Source organism: Ovis aries, chromosome 17 (genome assembly GCF_016772045.2).
Source record: "Ovis aries strain OAR_USU_Benz2616 breed Rambouillet chromosome 17, ARS-UI_Ramb_v3.0, whole genome shotgun sequence".
NCBI classification, from domain to species: Eukaryota; Metazoa; Chordata; class Mammalia; order Artiodactyla; family Bovidae; genus Ovis; species Ovis aries.
Window position 1 is genome coordinate 18,633,339 of NC_056070.1, and position 21,236 is coordinate 18,654,574.

At 44.9% G+C, this 21,236-nt stretch overlaps 1 protein-coding gene across 2 annotated transcripts; it reads right to left on the bottom strand.

Moving 5' to 3' along the window:
* Nucleotides 1–217: 217 nt before the first annotated feature.
* Nucleotides 218–19,929, bottom strand: NOCT (nocturnin). Of its 2 annotated transcripts, none has more exons than XM_015101513.3 (3): nt 19,503–19,929; nt 3,262–3,531; nt 218–2,141 (listed from the first exon to the last, which is right to left on the bottom strand). In XM_015101513.3, exons 1-3 carry the CDS (start codon nt 19,690–19,692, stop codon nt 1,318–1,320), a joined length of 1,284 nt encoding a protein of 427 aa, XP_014956999.3. In that variant the 5' UTR covers nt 19,693–19,929; the 3' UTR covers nt 218–1,317. The 2 variants fall into 2 exon arrangements, with proteins under 2 accessions (XP_014956999.3, XP_060256987.1); XM_060401004.1 differs by lacking the exon at nt 19,503–19,929 and adding an exon at nt 4,973–5,321.
* Nucleotides 19,930–21,236: the final 1,307 nt, after the last annotated feature.

Genomic DNA, 21,236 nt, shown 5'->3' on the forward strand with positions numbered 1-21,236 from the left:
ATACCTGAAGGAACTATTTTTGGAGACTCCAACCTTGTCACCAAGTGATACCTCACAAACAGCATCAGATGCTGCCTTGAACTACACAGCCACCTTTGTCCACTTTAAAATGAAGGTCTGACTGTCTGGGATTGTGTGGGCACCACATTAACAGTATTAAAAGGCCAAATTTATTCTCAGATTCTCTATGCATTAAAAAAACAAGATATTAAGACACTAGCTTTAAAAGACTATTTATTAATCTTAAATATTTACAACTCATGGGTTAAAATATATTACTCAGTGGGGCTGTTTTGTGGGATTTCATTAGGAAGGAGTTTCACCTTTTATCTTTACCTTTTAACTCTTTTTATTCTGCTTTCTAGATCTTTTAAAACTAGCTACCTGGCTGTCTTATCTCAACCACAGCCTCATGAGCAGACCAGGAATAGTTTCCCATCTCTGAAAAGGTCTTACTGTCCACTACCACATAACAGCTCCTAAATATATCTACTGTGCAAAGCACATTCAATACAATTTGCAGAGTGACTGCAAATGAATACCAAGAGCACTCCAAGGGAATACCGGAAATGAGTAACAGTGACTGATGAAGACTAGCCATGGAACCTCTTCAAGAAACACAATAATGGAAAGCACAGAGGCATAGCAAAGATTTATGAAGAACAGATCATCGAGAACTGGTATTTCCACTTAAATAACAAAAACCCCTCAAGGCTAAGTAGTTCCTTTGTACACTATTATTTTATTAGATTCCAATAAAAACATCTTTAAAGCTTTAAGAAAATTACTATAAATTATTACTCTATAACTTATGTTTTGCATGGTTTTAACATGTTCATGTTATAATTTACTTAATTTTACATGAAGATATAAAAAAATAAATATTGCCATGCATAACTTGATATTAAAAAACACAAATAAATAACTTGAAATGTTGTCTAGAGACACTGTTCCTGCATACTTGTTAATCATAGGAGACTCAAGCAAGTCTACTATTTTAATATAGTATACTCTAACAGAAAAAGCTTCAAAACAAGCCTAATATAATGCCCTTAAATGATCAACATATAATTAATCCTAAGGGAAAGAAAATGCAAAGCAATACTGGAGTGCAAAAACCTTTTTCGCTGTAGGTTTTGAAGAAAAGGTTTTAATGTGAGCTAACGGGGTTCCTTCCCAAGGGCATGCTGGAAACAAAGAAGTGGAAGAAACTGGGAACCCTTCCTCAGTCAACTTACTCTATTTCAGTTTCCTGAAACATCCCTGGTTAAGACTCCTGCGATTAAAAAGACACAGACAAGGATTTATAAATGTCCATCAAGGTTCCTCGTTAAAGCTGAAGTCACACACTAGGGACAGGTGGTCTGAAGGGTAATTGAAGGATGGCAGCCGGTTGGGTCCAATCTGCTCCTCCGTGAGCAGATCCAGGGCTGACCGCACGCTGAGCGCCTGCCTGGAGTACCAGATATAATCGAGCGTGTGCCGGCACTCGCCTGAGGTCCGGATCTTCCAGGTCGTGTACGGAGGTTCCGACTGCCCGTCAGCGCTCAGCAGCTTGTAGGCGCTGTTCAGATTGAGGCTGGAGGAAGCAAAGTGCTTGTAGACCTCCTCTGTGGGCTCTGCGTTGAAGTCTCCACAAACAATCAGGGGAATCTTGGCCCCTTGGGTGATGGCCTGCAGGTTTTGGAGGAGGTCGCAGCCTTGAGCTGATCGAAATCGCTCCCAGCCGGTGCGTGCCTTCAGGTGGGTGACGGCGATGCAGAACTGGCGGCTGGACTCCTTGCACTCCAGGGTCTGGGCAATGGCCACCTGGTTGGTCTTCAGCGTCATGGCCGTCAGCCGGATGTTGGCACTGTTGACCAGCTTGAATCGGTTTTGGAGGAAGAACAAGGCACAGCCGTCGGGTCCATTGTTGTGCTCCACATCCAGACAGGGCGACCAGGGCTTGGGGAAGAAGGTGCCCTGATAGCCCAGTCTACTGAGGAGGGGCTGGAAGGTGTCGAAGTAGTGGTCCACCTCTTGGAGGCACAGGATATCGGGCTGGTAGGCGAGGATCTCTTCCAGGATCAGACACTTCCTTTCTTCCCACTTGAGGGCTTCGATAGGGCACTGGACAAAGTTGTCTTTGCCTTCTCCAAGAGCTGAAATAAAAAAGCCGGTCCGTTGTCAGCTGCTAAATACCTGGGGGTCTCCTTAGGTGTGACGTCACCCAAGACCTTCAGAGTACTTTCTCTGCTTCAGGTGCTCTGGGGGGATTCTCTTACTGCACCGACCTCCAAACTAATTACCTCTTACCATCCACATGAAGCAAGGAACTGACTTTCATATTAAAACTATCTGTCTCTATTCCAGGACAGAAGACATAATAAAGCCACATATTCCAGGACATAAAACATTAAGTTTTAGCTTTAAACAATGTTCTTTGTAGTCTAAGAGATCTAAGCTATGTCAGATGAACTAAATACATTTAACCCAGTACTAGGCCTTTATAGAAACCATAAATGACACCTATTTTAAGTGGGCAGCTTTTACTTATATCTGGGAAAAGAAAAAAATGAATCAAATTATGGAAAGTCGGGGAGTATGCCCTTCTATTCCAGAAAAGGAGGGAAAAATGGTGACCCTGGTTTCTTCTTAAAATTTCAAGAGCTCCATGATCAGCAGCACTGCAGAAAGTTGACTGACATACCTGTTTTTAAATCCAGCAGACCCAGGAAAGGAGTCCTTTCTACCATAACAAGTATCTCAAAGCACAGAGAACAGAGGCAACATCTCTGGCCTCAAATTATAATAAAGGTGTGTTTGGATAAGAATCTGGCCAGAGTATCCAGACCAACCCCCGCCCTCCACATTTCCTGCAGAAGATTCTACCTCGCCCACTCAGTAGACTCAGTTTCTCCTTGGCAAATGCTATCTTAGTGCTGTGGACTGAAAGCTGGAGACAGCAGAAAGTTTCAGGCTAATAAGAGACGGGGGCCTTGAAATCTGGATGTGCTGGGAGACAGAAGCCGTCACTGAACATGCAGTCTACCAACGCGGAAGTAAGAAATACCCCTTAGTCGCTGGATTTATCAGTGAAAACCAGATGACTCCCTTTCCCCACCTCCCCTTGGGAGAGCTCCTCGGGAGCTCTAGCCGCCCCACCCCTCGCCTGACACCTCGCCCCCGCACACGCAGAGGTGCACCGGGCATGCGCAGGTGCACCGGGCATGCGCAGAAGCAGGGAGGCGGTGGCGGTTCGGGCAGATGCAGCAGGCCTACCTTGGGCAAGGATGTTCCACTGCATGACCCTAATGGGAGGGTGGCTGCTGGGGCAATCGGCCGGCAGAGCCACAAAGTCCCTCTGGAACCGCGGGGGCCGGGTGTGCAGGACAGCCCTGCATTCCTCCAGGAGCTCTTTGGGGTCGATGGGCTCCAGGTGCTCTGGGTCAGGGGCCACCAGGTACTCCGGGTGCTGGGACGCCGCGCTGCTGTTGAGTGTCTTGGCGAGAGCACTGTAGAGCCTGCTCGTGCCGTTTCCCATGGGATACACTGCGGGGAAGGAGACACGGTTACACACTTTGCCTTCTCCTGCCTTTCTCCCGTTCTCACTCAGAGAGACCACAAGATAAAGCAGTTAGTGTCCACAGAAGCTGGGGCCGATGTTGCCACGTTCATGGTCTATGGGGTGGATTACAGGAGCTCCCAGGTTCTAGCTTTCTAGAAGGACAACTACTTGAAATACTACAGTTGAAATACCTTGATCTTTATGGGTTATGCTAACCTGAGACTTGTCTTTATAATTTGTAGACACAGTCTTACAAAAGCATGGCTAAGCAAAATCCATATTCCTTTTTCTATGTATTTTAAATGAGAACTTCAAGACCATTTTTGAAGAGCCAAATGTCAGAAAGCCTGGTTACTCCGAGATGGCATTAGAGCAGACTCTTAGTGTGTCATCTACTCAGATCCCTGTTATGGGAAGAATCAGCTGGATTAAATTCATTTCTGATAGAGCTCTGGCTTTCTATAGGATTCTGACAACATCACTGAGCAGTATAGTCTGCAATCTAATCTTAATTGCCAGATTTTTTAAAAATCAGAAAAGAGGCTGGCGGTGGTGGGGGGAGTGATGGGGGTGGGGAGGGTGGGGTATGGTGGTGCAGGAAGCATTGTCTAGATCCATTTCCTGGGGCTTCTGATTCTTATCTAACTGGATAGTAACTAAGGACAACAGAGCACAATCTTCAACAAGTTAACATGAAGAGAGAGGTATCTGTCACCTCACTAGGAGGCAGGTGATTGCTCTTTTAAAGGTCAACCTTGTTTTCTCTTCATCACAGTGTAAGTTAGGCCAGATTCTGCTTGGATCATGGCTAAGATTCCTGGTTTGGAGGAACCTGGATTTCCTGACCTCATCCAAGTCCTTGCCTTCTCTTGAAGGACACAAAAGTCTTTTTAAAACACGTATTTGGCAAGCTGATTGCACCTGATACTAGCAAGCAACTGAATTCACCTTACATAGCAGGTCACAAAGGCAAATTCAAGTGCTCACCCCTAAGACCTAGCCTTAAACATCAAGATCAAGATGCAAGCATGCTCTATCATTCCTTTTCAATGACTATAAAAGTAGCTCCCCAATGAGAAAGTGAGGCAAAGAAACACCAGTTTTCCCAACACACATTTCTGTGTACGTGCAACCGCCTGCAAGCCTGTTCTCACAAAGGCACATGCATGAACACACGCACACACTTGTTTCCTGGATGTCTGACTTGAATATATTCTTTTTTAATCAATTTGCTTGCCTATCTGAGTACATGGGTCCAAAGAAATTTTCTTCTTAGCTGGCAGTACAACTTTGAAAATCTTTCTTCTGTACTTCTTGTTCAGCAAAAAGTGGTAAAAAATTCTACTGTTTTCTTCAAGCATGGTTTCTAGCATCAGCAATAGCCTAAGAGTAGACCAGTCTGTCAGGGCATCATGGCAAACTCACAAGAGCTCCAATATCTGACACCTGTCAGGCTGCAGGCAAATGAGCAGCTTGAAGCTGTTCAGTTTTAACAGGACTGGTCTGCGTCGTCCTGATGACATCACCTTCGCCAAGCTGAGTTTCAGGGTGGTTGCTGTGACAAAAGAGCAAGTACCATGCGAAAATGAATGTGAAAAAGGTTAATTGTGTCCAACAGGAGTTGAAGATTTAAGGAGTTATCCTAAGCCACACTTCCTCCTAAAAACTTTCAATATAAAGTGAACAAGGAACAGTATAATGTGTTAACACAATGAAAGTGCTGGAAGACATGCCCAGAAAGCCAATCAAAATTATATCCTATTATAATATAGGATAATTAAGAAAATGACAAAGTAATCTAAATTAGAAAACTTACAAATGAGGCAATGTGAAGAATTAGTAAAACAGAAAGAAATGAGGAGATAAAGCTTGAGAGACAGTGGCAAATACTATGTACTTATTTAAAGCAAAGATGCAACACATGGATAAAAAGGTTCTCTTAGCAGGAAAACCAATGCATGGAAATGAAACACATATTGATACTAAAAACTATAAATCAAGAAAACTCTTCAGAGTACAAAGTTTCAATCATGCAGGATGAATTAAGTTCTGGAGGTTTAATGTACAGCAAGGCAACTTTTAGTTAAGGATACTGTATCTCATACTTGAAATCCTCTAAGTGATCTTAGATCTTAAGTGATCTCACTGCCCCCTCCACCACCCCCCAGAAACACACACTATGTGAGTGACATGTTAATTAGCTTGATTGAGGTAATTATTTCAAGATGTGTACAAATATCAAACTCAGTACACCTCAAATACACACAATGTTTGCTAAGTATACCTCAATAAAGCTGAAAAAAAGGTCAATGGTTTGAAAGAAAAATTATGAGGTTAAAAAAACATGTATCACAGACAAACACACATACCTGAGACTATCAACCCAGAAGGACCAACACCAACTGGACTGTAAAGAAACAGAAAAAAAATCCCTTGGACTCTAGGCCAGAAACAGCAAGTAACTTAGAAGCCAGAGTGTCAGACTTCAACTGTAATTTTTTTAGACCAGAAGAAAATGATGTTATATATTTGAAACATGTCAGGCTTTATATATATATATATATGACTCATGGTATGTGAGCCAAGAATTTTACATCTAGCGAAACTGAAATACTGACTCTTGGAGCACTTCTTCCAGAAAATACAGCATGGGATGGCCAACCGCAGTCCTTGATCTTCAGAGGTTACATACATGCTCACAAGCACACAATACGTGACAGGATAATTTCTGGCACTCAAAGCCAAAATGTTTACTATTGGGCCCTTCTCAGAAAAGTATTAACCACCCCTGGAAGTAGTGAACAAGCTTTAGACCAAAATGACCAGAGATACTGATATACGAACTGGTGATGCTGTATAAAACAGAGCAAAGCAAATCTAAATGAGATTAAGATAGTACAATATCCACTGGCTATGTGATCCAAGAGTGAGCCAATGAAGATTTCAGTTCAGTTCAGTCAGTCACTCAGTCGTATCTGACTCTTTGCAACCCCATGAATCGCAGCACTCCAGGCCTCCCTGTCCATCACCAACTCCCAGAGTTCACTCAAACTCACGTCCATCGACTTAGTGATGCCATTCAGCCATCTCATCCTCTGTCATCCCCTTCTCCTCCTGCCCCCAATCCCTCCCAGCATCACAGTCTTTTCCAATCAGTCAGCTCTTCGCATGAGGTGGCCAAAGTACTGGAGTTTCAGCTTTACCATCATTCCTTCCAAAGAAATCCCAGGGCTGATCTCCTTCAGAATGGACTGGTTGGATCTCCTTGCAGTCCAAGGGACTCTCAAGAATCTTCTCCAACACCACAGTTCAAAAGCATCAATTCTTCGGTGCTCAGCTTTCTTCACAGTCCAGCTCTCACATCCATACATGACCACTGGAAAAACCATAGCCTTGACTAGACGGACCTCTAGTCAGCAAAGTCATGTCTCTGCTTATGAATATGCTATCTAGGTTGGTCATAACTTTTCTTCCAAGGAGCAAGCACCTCTTAACTTCATGGCTGCAGTCACCATTTGCAGTGATTTTGAAGCCCCCCAAAATAAACTCTGACACCGTTTCCCCATCTATTTCCCATGAAGTGATGGGACCAGATGCCATGATCTTCATTTTCTGAATGTTGAACTTTAAGCCAACTTTTTCACTCTCCTCTTTCACTTTCATCAAGAGGCTTTTAGTTCCTCTTCACTTTCTGCCATAAAGGTGGTGTCATCTGCATATCTGAGGTGATTGATATTCTTCCTGGCAGTCTTGATTCCAGCTTGTGCTTCTTCCAGCCCAGCGTTTCTCATGATGTACTCTGCATAGAAGTTAAATAAGCAGGGTGACAATATACAGCCTTGACGTACTCCTTTTCCTATTCGGAACCAGTCTGTTGTTCCATGTCCAGTTCTTACTGTTGCTTCCTGACTTGCATACAGGTTTCTCAAGAGGCAGGTCAGGTGGTCTGGTATTCCCATCTCTTTCAGAATTTTCCAGTTTATTGTGATCCACACAAAGTGTACTCAAATGAGGATTTAGTACAACCAAAAAAAGAAAAGCTTGGGGTGGGGGTAGGGGTGGGACAGAGCAGGGACCAGAAAGAAGCAAGCATGTTCAATTAAGAATTATTTGGGGACTTCCCCTGTGGTCCAGTGGCTAAGACTCTGAGCTCCCAGTGCAGGGGGCCCAGGTTCGATCCCTGGTCAGGGAGCTAGATCCCACATGCTACAACTAAGACCCAGAGCAGCCAAATAAAAAAATAAAATATTAAAAGAGAATTATTTGCAGTGATCATCATTAGTAATGGTAGAATCAGAATTGTTACTTACTCTAGACTGCTTAACCTGGATATTCTAATTTCATCATTCCCTGTTGTCCTTTTTTGGTTTGGTTTTGGAAATTTATCGGGCTGTTAGCAAACAAAACTCAAGGAAAACACATTCTTATTAAAGCCAGCTCAGCTCAAAAAAAGCTCATTTTGGTCCAATAGTGGATTACTGTATTTTGTCACCTTATTTGTGACTTTTGGGGATTTTCAAAAATTAAATCTACCACCTAAAGACAAAGGCTTTGCAGCAAGAAAGGACACACTGCAATGTGGGCCTCAAAGCCCCAGTTCTAGGCCCAGTTTAAGTGGCTGGATTCTGAGTAAATCCAGAATTGGAGCCGACAAGCTCTGTTGATGACTTGGATGTGGCCAATGAGAGGGCAGTCAAAAAAAGTTTCCAAGATGGGTGGTTGAGCAACTACAAGGATGAAGCTGCCAATACCGGGTAGGAAAACTGGGTAGGGTTTGCAGAAAATAGGAGCTAGGTATGACTGATGTTCAGGAGAGAGGTGCAAACTGGAAACAGGCGGGAGATGTTTATTGACAGAGGAGGACTGAGCTCCGGAGCAGACTACCATGTCTGTTTGCTAACAGGGGACACATTAGAGAAAGAAACCCATCAAGCAGACTTCAGGCGCGACTGCATGAGGGAGCTGACAAGTCCTCCCCAAAAGAATTATAAACCTGAACCAGTGTCAAAACCAGCCATTTCAGTGCTCTGGATGTAGACCAAAGGCACACAACGCACTGGGAAGCCTTTATTTGCAAAAGCTATCGAACCTCAGTCTGTGCTGGTCCTGCCTGGGGCAGGCCTGGCCCCATCTCTCCCTTCAGCTCTGTGGCAGTGACTCCAACTAGATACTGAAGGATGTTAACATCTACCTAGAAAAAAGGCCTAGGCCTTGATGGCTTTCGCTGGTAAACAATACCCATCCCTTCAGAAACTCCCACCTACTGCTTCCCATGTACAGCCTCACTGGAAGACAGTCTGGCAGTGTCTAAAATAAATATAGAACTCATGCCCCTAGGGATTTACCCAAGTGAACTTAAACTTAAGTTCATTCAAAAATATGTATGCAAATGTATATACCCAATTGTATTGATAAATGCCCAAACTGGAAGCAGTCAAAGATGTCCCTCAATGTGCAACCGTATACAACCACACGAAATAGTACACAACAAGAGAGGGGAACAAGTCACAGGTATTTTGTAAGTGGAAGAAGCCAGATCCTAAAAATTACATACTGCACGATCCCACTCATAGGGCATTCTAGAAGGCAAATTATACGGAATGGTTTTCAGAGACTGAGGGAGGGAGCAGCGGGTGACAAGGAACTCTAGGACAGTGGAACCACTCTGTACAGCCCTAGGGTGACGCATACATGACTGTGTTTGTCAAAATCCACTGGCTTAACTATCCCTCACAAAGAGTAAACTTTACTGTGCAAAATTCAAAAGATCAAGAGGGAGGTGGAGGGATCAAGAGGAAATGCAGACTCTGACAAATAAATCTATTACAAATATATGACAAATTCACAGAAGGGGCTTCAGGAAAAAAGGAATGATGTCACCTTGGAAAACAGCTTTTAACTGCTAAAGGAAGTGCACTCAAATTAGCAAAATTGTTCCTCTGGGGGGGTGGGGGTGGGGGGGGGTGGGTGTCAGCAATTCCAAAAATGCTTTACAAATGGATGGTGGGAGTCTGATTTCTGTGAGAGGAAAGCTGCAGATAAATGAGGAAAGGTTTAGAAGGAATCATGTGGTACTGAGGTGGAGTCAGACATACCATCCAGATTTCACGTCCCTTATAGTATACATAGATACATAGACAAAGAGCCATTAGGGATGTCTGAGACACCTTTGGAGAAATGCGGGGCCAAGGGGTTTCCATATTAACACTGAGGCATCCTTTCTGTCTTCGTTTTCAACTGTTATGAAACCGCTGCTTTGTCAGCTTTAACCCAGGCAGTGGACCCAGGCTCCAGAAGGGGCCACTGTGCTCTTCACCATTATTCATTTTTTAAATTGCCTGCTTTACCCTCAATGTCCTTAAGTGAGGCAGCAATAAGTACTTCTGTTAAATTTGGAGCCCTGATGACGTATCTTTAATGCTGCACACAAAATACGCTGCCTTAAGCAACAGCACTCAGGTGAGTGTCTGGACTGCAAAATGAACTCTCCCCTATCTTCATCTCAAAGAACCAACAAACTTCAAATAGTCAATCACATATGGATACAAGGCAGACATTTATCCACTAAAATGTAAGAAGTGAGCCTGTCACTTTAAGGAAAACAACTGACAGTATTTTTGCCCATGAGAAAAATTTCCCAGAGAAAATTGTGGAAAACACATCTGCCATCAGGAGCCTGACAAGTCCCCAATACTTAAAAACTTTTCTGACAAGACTGGTGGTGATAGTTACTAAGGTTATTTCTATATTGTATAACATCTAGAAAAGCCACACAACCTAGTTAACCAACTTCCCAAATAACCAAGAAGATGTTCACTGATATGGTATCAGATTTGATGTTGCAAATAACTATTAATATAAGCTACCATAAAAGACTACCCACAGTCATCGTAAAAGGCTATTAAAATAATTCTCTCCAATTATATAACCAGTGAGAGACTGGATTCGTATCTTTTAACCAAAATATCACAACAGACTGAATGGAGAAGCACCTAGGAGGATATAGACAGCTGTCATGTATTAAGCCAGACTTTCAAATGAAGAGATTTCCAAAAATGTAAATGGTGCCACTCTTTCAACCAGTCTTTTTATTTGGGGGAAAAAATGCTGGTTAAAAAGTAAAAACTCAACAAAAGCCAGGATTATCTGGGTACACATCTGAGAAGCTGCTGGAGTTGACCAACCTTGGGCCCACGGAAACCTCCAAGAGAAAAGCACACCAAACCCTAAAGGACAGACATCACAGGACGGCATCATTGGAACAGCAAGCCTGTGCTGCCACCCACTGGCTATTGTGCTGAATCACCTCAGAAAGGTTTGAAAACTTAATTCAGCAGCTAATTTTCACTGGTCCCCTGAAGACTCCTGAATAAATGTGGTCACCTTCAAAATATTCACAAGACAACCATCGACCTAAAACAGCTTGGATGTTGGGTATGCAATATGTTTATTTAACACTTAATGAATAAATCAATAGATTCACAGTCCCCATGGCTCACAGCTTCATGGATCAAGTTCCAGCGGCTCCCTTTTTCTTACACATGGCCTTCTCGTACTTGAGAAGTAAAAGTGAAGTCGCTCAGTCATGTCCAACTCTTTGCAACCCCGTGGGCTGTAGCCCACCAGCCTCCTCCATCCATGGGATTTTCCAGGCAAGAATACTGGAATGGGTTGCCATTTCCTTCTCCAGGGGATCTTCCCGACCCCAAGGATCAAAGTTGGGTCTCCCGCATTGCAGGCAGATGCTTTACCCTCTTGAGCCACAAGTAAGAACCTTAAGTCACCCTTAAGATAGGGACTATATCTGCCTTGTTTATGGACTCACGGTAGGTTGACTGGTTTCCAGAAATCATGGCTTCTCTTTTCACTAATCAGATCCTGAACAAGTTATTTCTGTGGCTCTGTTTCTTCATCTTGGGATCACCATCACCTACTTCAATGTGTTACTATGAGGGACAAGCCAGTGATGCCATCCAGCCATCTCATCCCCTGTTGTCCCCTTCACCTCCTGCCCCCAGTCCCTCCCAGCATCAGAGTCTTTTCCAATGAGTCAACTCTTCGCATGAGGTGGCCAAAGTACTGGAGTTTCAGCTTTAGCATCATTCCTTCCAAGGAAATCCCAGGGCTGATTGATCTCCTTCAGAATGGACTGGTTGGATCTCCTTGCAGTCCAAGGGACTCGCAAGAGTCTTCTCCAACACCACAGTTCAAAAGCATCAATTCAAGAGCAGCTATTAACATTTGAGAGCCAAGCATGTACCGCACTTATCTTTCCAACAATCCAGCAAAGTAGGTATTGTATTATCCATTTTATAGACGCAGAGACTGACTGCACAATTAGCAAAGGACCTGGCCCTGGGACGGCTGCCCGCACCTTGGACCACTGCTCATCAACTGTCTCTGCCGGTGCTGACCCAGAGTCAGGATGACCAGATGGAGCTGTGCCAGGGGCGCGCATGGCAGTTAACAAAGGTCCAATTTCACCTCGTCCCTCTGCCCAAGTCACCGCCATCAGGGCGTGCACACTGGCACAGCACAAGGTGTACAAAGCGGTGCAATGACCCGCTTTACTGGCACATGGCATTACTAGAGATATCAAGTGAAGGTCATGTCTCCCAACCTAGCGGGTCTATAAATACAAGCTCCTAGACACAGTGACAATCCCAGTGACCTTTCTTTGCTAGGCAGCAGTCAGACACAAGAATACCCCAGTGTGTTCTGGACAAAGCAGAGCTGTCCCTTCAGTCATGCCAGATTCATCTTGAAAATATGGCTAGGGAAAGAGAAATCCCTCCACAATGAATACTTAGCTTAGCGTATTAAAACTGGTGGTTGATTATGAGTGGGCTGGCCAAGCATTTGCGCAAGTCAGACTCTTCCAAGCAAAATGCTAGAAAACTGAAAACTGAAAAGGCAGAAACCTGGTGTGACAGCTGCTCTCCACCAACTAAGACTTCAGGTTTGTGGCACTACCTGGTGTCCATCCTTAACACTCCCAGGAGCTCAAGGGGTGCTCTGGGTTCACAGCTATGAATGAAATACAGAGCTAAGGAGTATGCTGCTATTCCTCCCTGTGGGTCAGAGGTCCACATACATCTCCCAGGGCCCTGTATGAGATGCCTATGGCTGCTTATAGTTTTAAATGGTTGAAAGAAATAAATTGTAATAATATTTCCTGACATGTGAAAATCATCCAAAACTGCAACATCAGTATCCATAAATAAGATTTGTGTATTGTCTTCAGCTACTTCCACACTATAGCAGCCAAGCTGAATAGCTGTAACAAGTATTTAGTCTATTAAGCCCAATATATACTAGCTGGCTCTCTACAGAAAAGTTTGCAGACTCTTGCTTTAGATTATGAGTTGTACAGTCCATTTGTACATACTTCACAAAAATCAACGAAAGACTCAGTCATTTAAAATAGGGAAAAACTAATTTTCATATATAGATTTCCACAACCTTGCTGGAACAATCACAGCACATGTAGGAAAAGGATCATCTTTTTAAAATGTGTGGTGACACTGGCAGCAGTTATCTCCAGTCCAATGACTCATTTTTAAGATGGGAATTGATAAATAATGTACATTATTTATCTGACATGAGGCCAAAAATACATTATTCTCCTTCCTAAGAGCTTTCCGGAATAAAGTACACACATTCATATTTTTCTGAAGACTGAAAGAATATGGGTAAAATCAGACAGGATGCCACCAGCGGGCTTAAGAAACAATTCCAGGAAGACAGAGACAGGTGTGAATTAACAGAGAACCCAGGGTGGAGGGCAATGCAGTACAAACTACCAAAGGTAAATTAAATATGGCTCTTCCCAAGGGAGCTTTGCAGAAACCCAAAGCTAAGTCCACCACGACAGAGGGCAGGAAGAGGCGAAGGGGCCATCATTAGGGTCATTCTCTCAGCAGTGGTGTTTTATTTGGGACAGCTCCCAGTTCTGTCACTTCCCCTCTCAGACAGAAGAGGGTGGCCTCTGCCAGCTGGAGAACAGGCTTCAGAGATGTGGGCCCTGGATGGACGGGAAGGGAGGCAGAGGAGACCAGGTGCTAACCATGGATCTCAGGGATATTTCTGAAGGCGTGGCTGGAGGGGTGAGCTAAGCATTGGAGAATACAGAAGGGAGCCTGCCTGCACCCCCCACCCCCAAATCTCCCCAACTACAGAGAATGCAAACTGCTCTCCCAGGAGGAAAGGTCCGGGGAGAAACAGGCTCACACAACTATACAGGACACAAAGAAAAACTAGGCTTCTATGAAGAAAGGAGCAGAGAATTAGAAAATGTCCAAAAAGTGTAAACAACTGCAAAATAGACATGTTCAAAAAAAATCTCATGAAATATAAAGAGATAAATTCTTTAAAAATGCAAGAGGAGCCACAGAGGGTGGATCCATATGGACAATCTGTCTAGCAGGAGTTTAATAATATGACAACAGGGAATGTGATAAAATAGTGATGAAAATGATAAAATTCAAGAAATAGAAATCTTCCTGGGCTAAAGAATGGTATGTCCTGGCGCTTCCTTGGTGGATCAGTGGTAAAGAATCTGCCTACCAGTGCAGGAGAAACGGGCTCAGTCCCTGATCTGGGAAGATCCCACATGCCGGGGAGCAGCTTAAGCCTGTGCTCAACTATTGAGCCTATGCTCAAGAACCTGGGAGCTGCAACTTCCGAAGAACTTGCACCTGAGGACCATTGCTCCATTTTGCAACAAGAAGCCACCACAATGAGAAGCCCGTGAATTGCGACTAGAGAGTACCCCTTGCTCTCCATAACTAGAGAAAAGGCCACACAGCAATGAAGGCCCAGCACAGCAAAAAAAAAAAAAAAAGAACGGTATGTCCTTAGACTGAATGGGCTCATCTGATGCTAAAACATTTACCCTGACAGAACTTTTGAACACCAAGGACAAACAATCCTCAACTTCTAGAGGATAATGGGTACTGTCAAAGAGATAGAGGTTCTGAGGCAAAATTAACAGATATGTTATTTTTTTTAAAAAAATTATATTTTAAAATTGTCCTGAAAATTTTCCAAATAAAATTTAGAATGAACCACTGGAAAGAGAAATTAATTGTAGAACACGTCTCAGCAAATCTATTTGACCTAGAAAATCTGAAAGATGAACATCTTCAGCAACCCCCCCAGTGAAAAGTAAAACATAAAGGAAACAGAAAACCATCACGTCCAGGGTGTCAGTAGGATATGCGAAAATAACATCCTTGCACCCTGTACTGGATGGACCTGCCCCAGCACTGGACGCTCAGAGTAGGGGACAGGCTGGGAAAAGCAAAGGAAAATGATGCACGAGGCACTTCCTGGACACCCTACTGCAACTTCTCTTTACTGCTCCATGATCCCGGCTCCACGTAACTTCTCAGACTACTGCAGTTCCAAAGGGGAAAAGCAGGTTTAAACCATTCTGCACAATCCCTCAGAATCCAAGAGCCGTCTCTACTGGAGACTAACTTCTGGGGACGCTAGTTAAGAAACTTCTAGCAGGCTTCCAAGCATTTAGCAAAGCAAGTGTCTCACTGGCTGTCTGCCCAGGCTATACATCAGAACTAGCAGATGCTCAAGGCCCACTTGCAGAAACTAAAATTCAGATGATCTGAGAGGGACCCAGCCATTCTTTTGATAGCGTTTTACTGGAAAAAAAAAAAAAAAGTAGTCATCCCTCGGGGATGGGTTCCAGGACTCTCCTTGGATGTCCAAAATCTGGATGCCTAAGCTCCTTTTATATAATGATGTACACCCTTGGTATCTGCATCTGGGGATTCAACCAACCTTGGATGAGGAACCCACCCATGGTGGGGTGGGGAAGAGGGGGGGCTGCATTTTATAAAGACATTTAAATCTGACAGGTATGATTTTTTTCGTAGCCCTCTTTCTCCTGGACATTCCCGCCCACATCCCTGACACTGATGCTGCGTTCTGTGTAGCTGGTAGGTTTCAGGTGCTGCTCTGAGATCACATAGAGACAAGAAGACAGCTGAGATTTTTGCTTGAGGTCATACTCTTTCCTGTAGGAAGGCTGCTCTCCCCACTCTGAAACAGCAAAGCCAGGGACTTCCTGGCTAGGACACTGTGCTCCCAATGCAGGGGGCTGGGTTAGATCCCGGTCCCCAGGAACCAGTTTCCACATGTCTCAACAAAGATCCCATGGACCGCACAGCCAAATATTTTTTAAAAGATAACAAACCCCAAAATTTTCATTGAAGTACAAGTGGGTTTACTATGGAACTAAGCGCCCATGCACATCATCCTTGCATTCAAATGGGATAACCATTCAAGTGGTTAGCAGAGTCCTAGGAATCCTGATCACAGATCTTAATTTCCAATACAATTAGTCATGAGACAATAAAACATTTGGCCTTTTAAGTGTACTGTGTTCAGTAAAACTTATGGATCAGTTGCTATCATGGTTTCTAATTCAAAAGCCCCCAGTAACTCACTGTATTTAAGCTCTTGCCGTTGAATGCTATAGGAAAACAAATAGCCTGTTCTCCTACAAAGAAAATATATTTCTATAGAAGCTTGATAATTACAAGCTGTTGCACTTCTCTCTCATAAGCAGATTACTCACATTGTTAAAGGACATACTAAATAAAACCGCCTCCTCAGATGAGCTGGTATTTGCTTTTAAAATCATACCAAGAAAAAAAAGCAATGTGTTCCAGTGGTAGAGAACAGTATTTCAGCCAACTCTTCATTATCTGAGGAGGTGGCATCTATAAACCCATAGGTGACATCAGACCATGTTTCATCCAGCAGAGTAACTGACAGCTGCTGTTTCTCTACGGGCCGTGTGACCCTTCCGTGAGAAAAGGTCCCCTTTAAATTAGAATAACCCAGCATCTGATGACTGCAAAGGGGCTACACTCACCTTTCCAGTGACATCTGACTGCCACAGGGCCTAAGTTATGAAGGAACTGATTAACAAATAGGGTCAACTTGGGATTTAGCAGCCCCCCCGCCCCCTTACAAAGATTGGAGCTTCCCAGGTGGTGCTAGTGGTAAAGAATCTACCTGTCAATGCAAGACGTCAAGAGGCTTGGGTTTTATCCTTGGGTTGGGAAGATCCCCTGGCTAAGGACATGGCACCCCACTCCAGTATTCCTGTCTGGGAAATCCCATGCACAGAGGAGTCTGGCGGGCTTATGACCCATAGGGTCCCAAAGAGTGAGACATAACTGAAGCGACTCAGCACACATGCACCCCAAAAGATGCTGGGGTGAGCGAATTATAGCTTTCAGTTTCTTGAAGACTTTCTCTAGCCAGATGTCTAAACCTTGAGGCCTGTAATAACAATAATCTGCTTTTTATTTATGTTGTCATTTTGTTAAGTAATGTGGAATTCAGGACCCAGCCATAACAATTCTTTTTATTAAGTCTAGAATAGGACCTATGAATCTTGGGAAACATTTGGCAAAGTACCTCCTCTTTCACCCTGCCACCATCCATGCCTCACACCTTCCACTTTGCTCCTGGCTTTCCCCAAGCAAAATGTTTTTAATCTCTTTCAATCTTAACTGTACTCCAAGGACCAATTCAAATGCCAACCACTTTCTGAAGCCAAAATGATCACTACTGATGGAAGGGACTTCATGCTCTCCAGCACCCTTGTGCCATTTGCAAACCTTTAACTGAAGGAGAATAATAAAAGTTGTTTTATTTCTTTAAACACTCAGGTCTTTGAGCAAAACCCGTCTCTCTGACTGGGCACTAAACTCAGAGGCAGACCATGTCTCACATTCTTTTACCTCCTATAAAGTGGCACCTAGCTCAAATGGTAAAGAATCTGCCTGCAATGCAGGAGGCCAGGGTTCGATTCCTGGGTCAGGAAGATCCTCTGGAGAAGGGAACAGCAATCCACTCCACAGTATTGGTGCCTGGAGAATCCCACGGAAAGAGAAGCCTGGCGGGCTACAGTTCGTGGGGTCGCAAAGAAACACCTCTGAACGACTAACAATAGACAGACCAGAAACAGAAAGACTTTTTGAATGAATGAGTGATCAAAGGATATGCAAATGAATGCATTCACGAGTTTCTCCCAACAAGCAGCTGAAGCCAAAACTGAGCAAAATGCGAAACTGCTCTAGCTCTTGTAGTAGTTTAACAGCCATAATCCTTTCAATTTCTTTCTAAAACTAGGGGATTTCAGGGGACTTCCAGAAATTTCATTAAGCATCTTTCTATGTCAAAGGCCTAAGATCCAACATGTCCTGACCCTTCTTCTGGCTAAGAGCATAGCTCTTATCTGTATTACACAAACTATGTGTATTCCCAAAATGAACCTACTGGCTAACTCTGCTCCAGGACCCGAAGGAAATAGGTTAAGACAAGAGATATGGTGCTACAGAAGACACCAGTTGATTTTCTTTTACTTCTCCCACCTCGAACCCAACAGTATGCCTCTAGAAATTCTCCCATTCTAACAGTTATTTCACAAATGCCAAATTCCTACAGAACTGCAAAGAACATCTCAATGACTGTCAGGTTCATCCTTTTTTTTAAAAAAAAGGACAAGAGTTTAGTCTCCAGTAATCAGTTTAACATCCTAATATTTTTTATTTTTGGTCACGCTGGGTGGCATGCGAGACTTTAGTTCCCTGGCCAAGGGTGGAATCTGTGACCCCTGCAGTGGAAACGCAGTCTTAACTGCTGGCCGCCGGCAAGGTCCCTTCACAAAAAGAAAATCCTAATTTTAAAAAGAATGTCTCAATCTAAACATCAGCCAATAATCTGAATAGAGGCCAATCATCTGAATAGAGTTTAAAATCTTGACTTCAATCACACTTTGGGTGATCATTTTCAGTAAAGAAAGCCACACTGAACATACTCTTTCTACTGCTCTATCTGTTCTGAAGTTAATACAAAACTTGGGAATTCCCTGACAGTCCAGTGTTTAGGGCTCCGCCTTTTCTTTCTCTGCCCTGGGGGTTCAATCCCCGGTGGGGGAATTAAGATCCGGCAACCCGGGTGGGGCGGCGTAAAAGAGAACACAAAACTTTTGGAGCAAAAGGTAGTCGTTTACAATTTCAGATGTCCATACGTCTTAAACAGCAATAAACTTGAGTACGACTAAAATATACCTGCTAGCGTGATGAAACTGCCCACTTTTGAAAGAAAAGCTTTATTAATTTTTACACTATGACTAATTTGTATGTAAATTGTGGCCGCGGTACTGAGGCCTCAGGCAGAAACTTCAGTGGCCTAAAAAGGGAAAATCCACGGAACTTCCCTGCGGGTCCAGTGGTTAAGACTCCACGCTTCCAATGCAAGGAGCGCAGGTTCGATCCCTGGTCAGGGAAATAAGATTCTGCCTGGCGTTTCCTTCCCTGCAACCCAAGTAAAATCCAGAGCACGTGACCTATAGAACAGGTTCTTGGCAAAGAGATGGCATCATCTTTACAAGATCTTAACCCCAGGTATACAGGACGCATAATGATGCAAATATTAAGACCGGAAGGCTCCCCCAAAATTCAAGTAGATGTCCAAAGATTCAATGCGTGTTCATACGTTTTTCAAAACTCATACCACCTAAGCCACGCAGGCCACAGGATCAGGTAAGCGTAACTTCATATACATATTGCATAAAATGTTCCACCATTAGCGCAATAAGTAAAACAATCTGCGGCTTCGGAAGGGGAAAAGATAACGTAGGTCAAGAGGGAGAAATACTAAAACCGCGGCATCAAACGGGAAGGATTAAACGGGAACCTAGCACCGGGCTGCAGCTCTTACCGGACGCGGTGCAAGCCCCAGGCAAGAAAAGGCGAGGGCAGAGCGGCAAAGGAGAGCAGAGACGGCGGCTCAGGGAGAAGAGGAACCGCTTCCCGGTCGCACCCCACCGCCCGGCAGCCCCCGGCTTCCCATTCATTCCCCGCCGTTTCCAGGTGGCGGCCGCCGCGTTCTCCGCCAGGAACGGCGGTGCACTCACCTGTTCGGGAGCACGACCTCGCGACCTCGCGGGCCGCCGAAGCCGCCGCCAGGAGCCGGGGGGACGGGAGCCGCGGGGCGGCCGTGGGCGAGAGGCGGCGCGGCGGCGGCGGCGGGCCGGGCGGGCGGCGCAGGCCGGGCGCGTCCCTCTGCAGCAGGGCGGAGCAGAGCCGCCGCGGGCTCTGATACATGCCGGGCGCCGCCGCCAAAACCGCCGCGGCCCCTCGCGCGCCCCACCGACCTGCGGGCCCCGCCGAGGCGGGCGAGCCCAGCAGACTCTTGGGGCCGTCCGAGCAGAGTCTCCGGGGCTCCTTCTCTACCAGCCGCGGCCCGGGGGAAGGTCGCAGGCAGACGAGCCCGAGACGGCGCGAACGAAGCTGCGGATGCTGTGAAGTGGAGGCGCTGTCTGCCGCGGGCCGGCTGGAGCTGGAGGGTAACTGGCGAGCGCAGCGCGCTGACAAAGCGGGCGCTACCAAGCGAACCAGGGAGGGGGTGTCCATGGGACCTGCGCCCGGCGCGACCTGGCAGGGATTCGTAGAACCGGAGTGATCCTGCTTTGAGATGACGCAGATCTTCAGCTGTTTATAGGGTGGAGGCTGTGGGAGGTCCAAGGTAACAAATACCCCTGAAGGCAGTTTTAAAGAAATGAGCCTCCCCTTCCGCTGGGTGGAGTGGAAACGCCCACAGGCTGGGAGTCCCAAGACCATTCCAGGCTGTGGCCCGGGGGACACGTGTGTGTCCGAGTAAAAGACAGCATCCGTGTACGCGTGTAAGTGAGAATTCGGCAGAGGGTGTCTCTCCCCCACCCTTTCGGCGGGATGTGTTGCGTTAAAACGAAATTAAGCACGATAAAGCCCCTACTGTGTGCGAGGGCGACGCTGAGTAAGACAACGTCCCTTTCCTCAAGAATTATCCTCAGGCAAAGGAAGCCCAATGTGGCAGATCAGACCATAAAGCTGTACAAGGTAGATTAAGATCAGTGCCATAAGTTTATGTAAGTTTGGCGATAGAGGTCGTAACACGCCTGGGTTTTCTAGAAGGCTTATTAGAATAGCCATGACTTGGATTTGCATTTGTGGAATTTGGGAGAAAGTGGTGGTGATTTACGCAGGCGAAAAAGGGAATAAAGCAAAAAGCCCTAGGTATCTTTGCTGCAACATCTCTTACGTAGGATGGAAGTGAAGAAGTAAGGCAGATGCTTGGATAGGTTACACTGCGGAAGGCAGAGATTGTATTAGACTTAATATGGTAGAAAGGGGTGAGCTGTTTGCAGGCTGGGCAAGGATATGTCTTAGGGCCGTGCTGTCATTGGAGGTCAAGTATCTCGGGCGTGTGAAAAGGCAGGAGAGAGTAAACTAGCTGATATGAAAGATATTCTAGACTTGCATCTGGTACTGGAAAAGAATGAATGGAAGAAACTGTCTCAGCTTGGGCAGGAAATGATGACTAACCAGAACAGGAAGTGGGGTGAGTGGGAGAGATGCCCAAGACTCGGTTCCTCTCTGAAAGATTTATGACCTAGAAATGTTTTCTTGTTGGTTTTCCCATGATTTTGCTGAGTCTCCTGTCTTGTGGAATTGGAAGCTTTTCATTACTAAGGATATTCAAAATATTTGTAAGATCAGAGGGTGTGGATGCGTCAGCTGACAAGGTTGGTCATAACTACTGGGAGACACCCTCCTTGGCAAATCGTTAAATCTCTTAGTCTTACTTTCCTTATCTATAGAAAGTCATA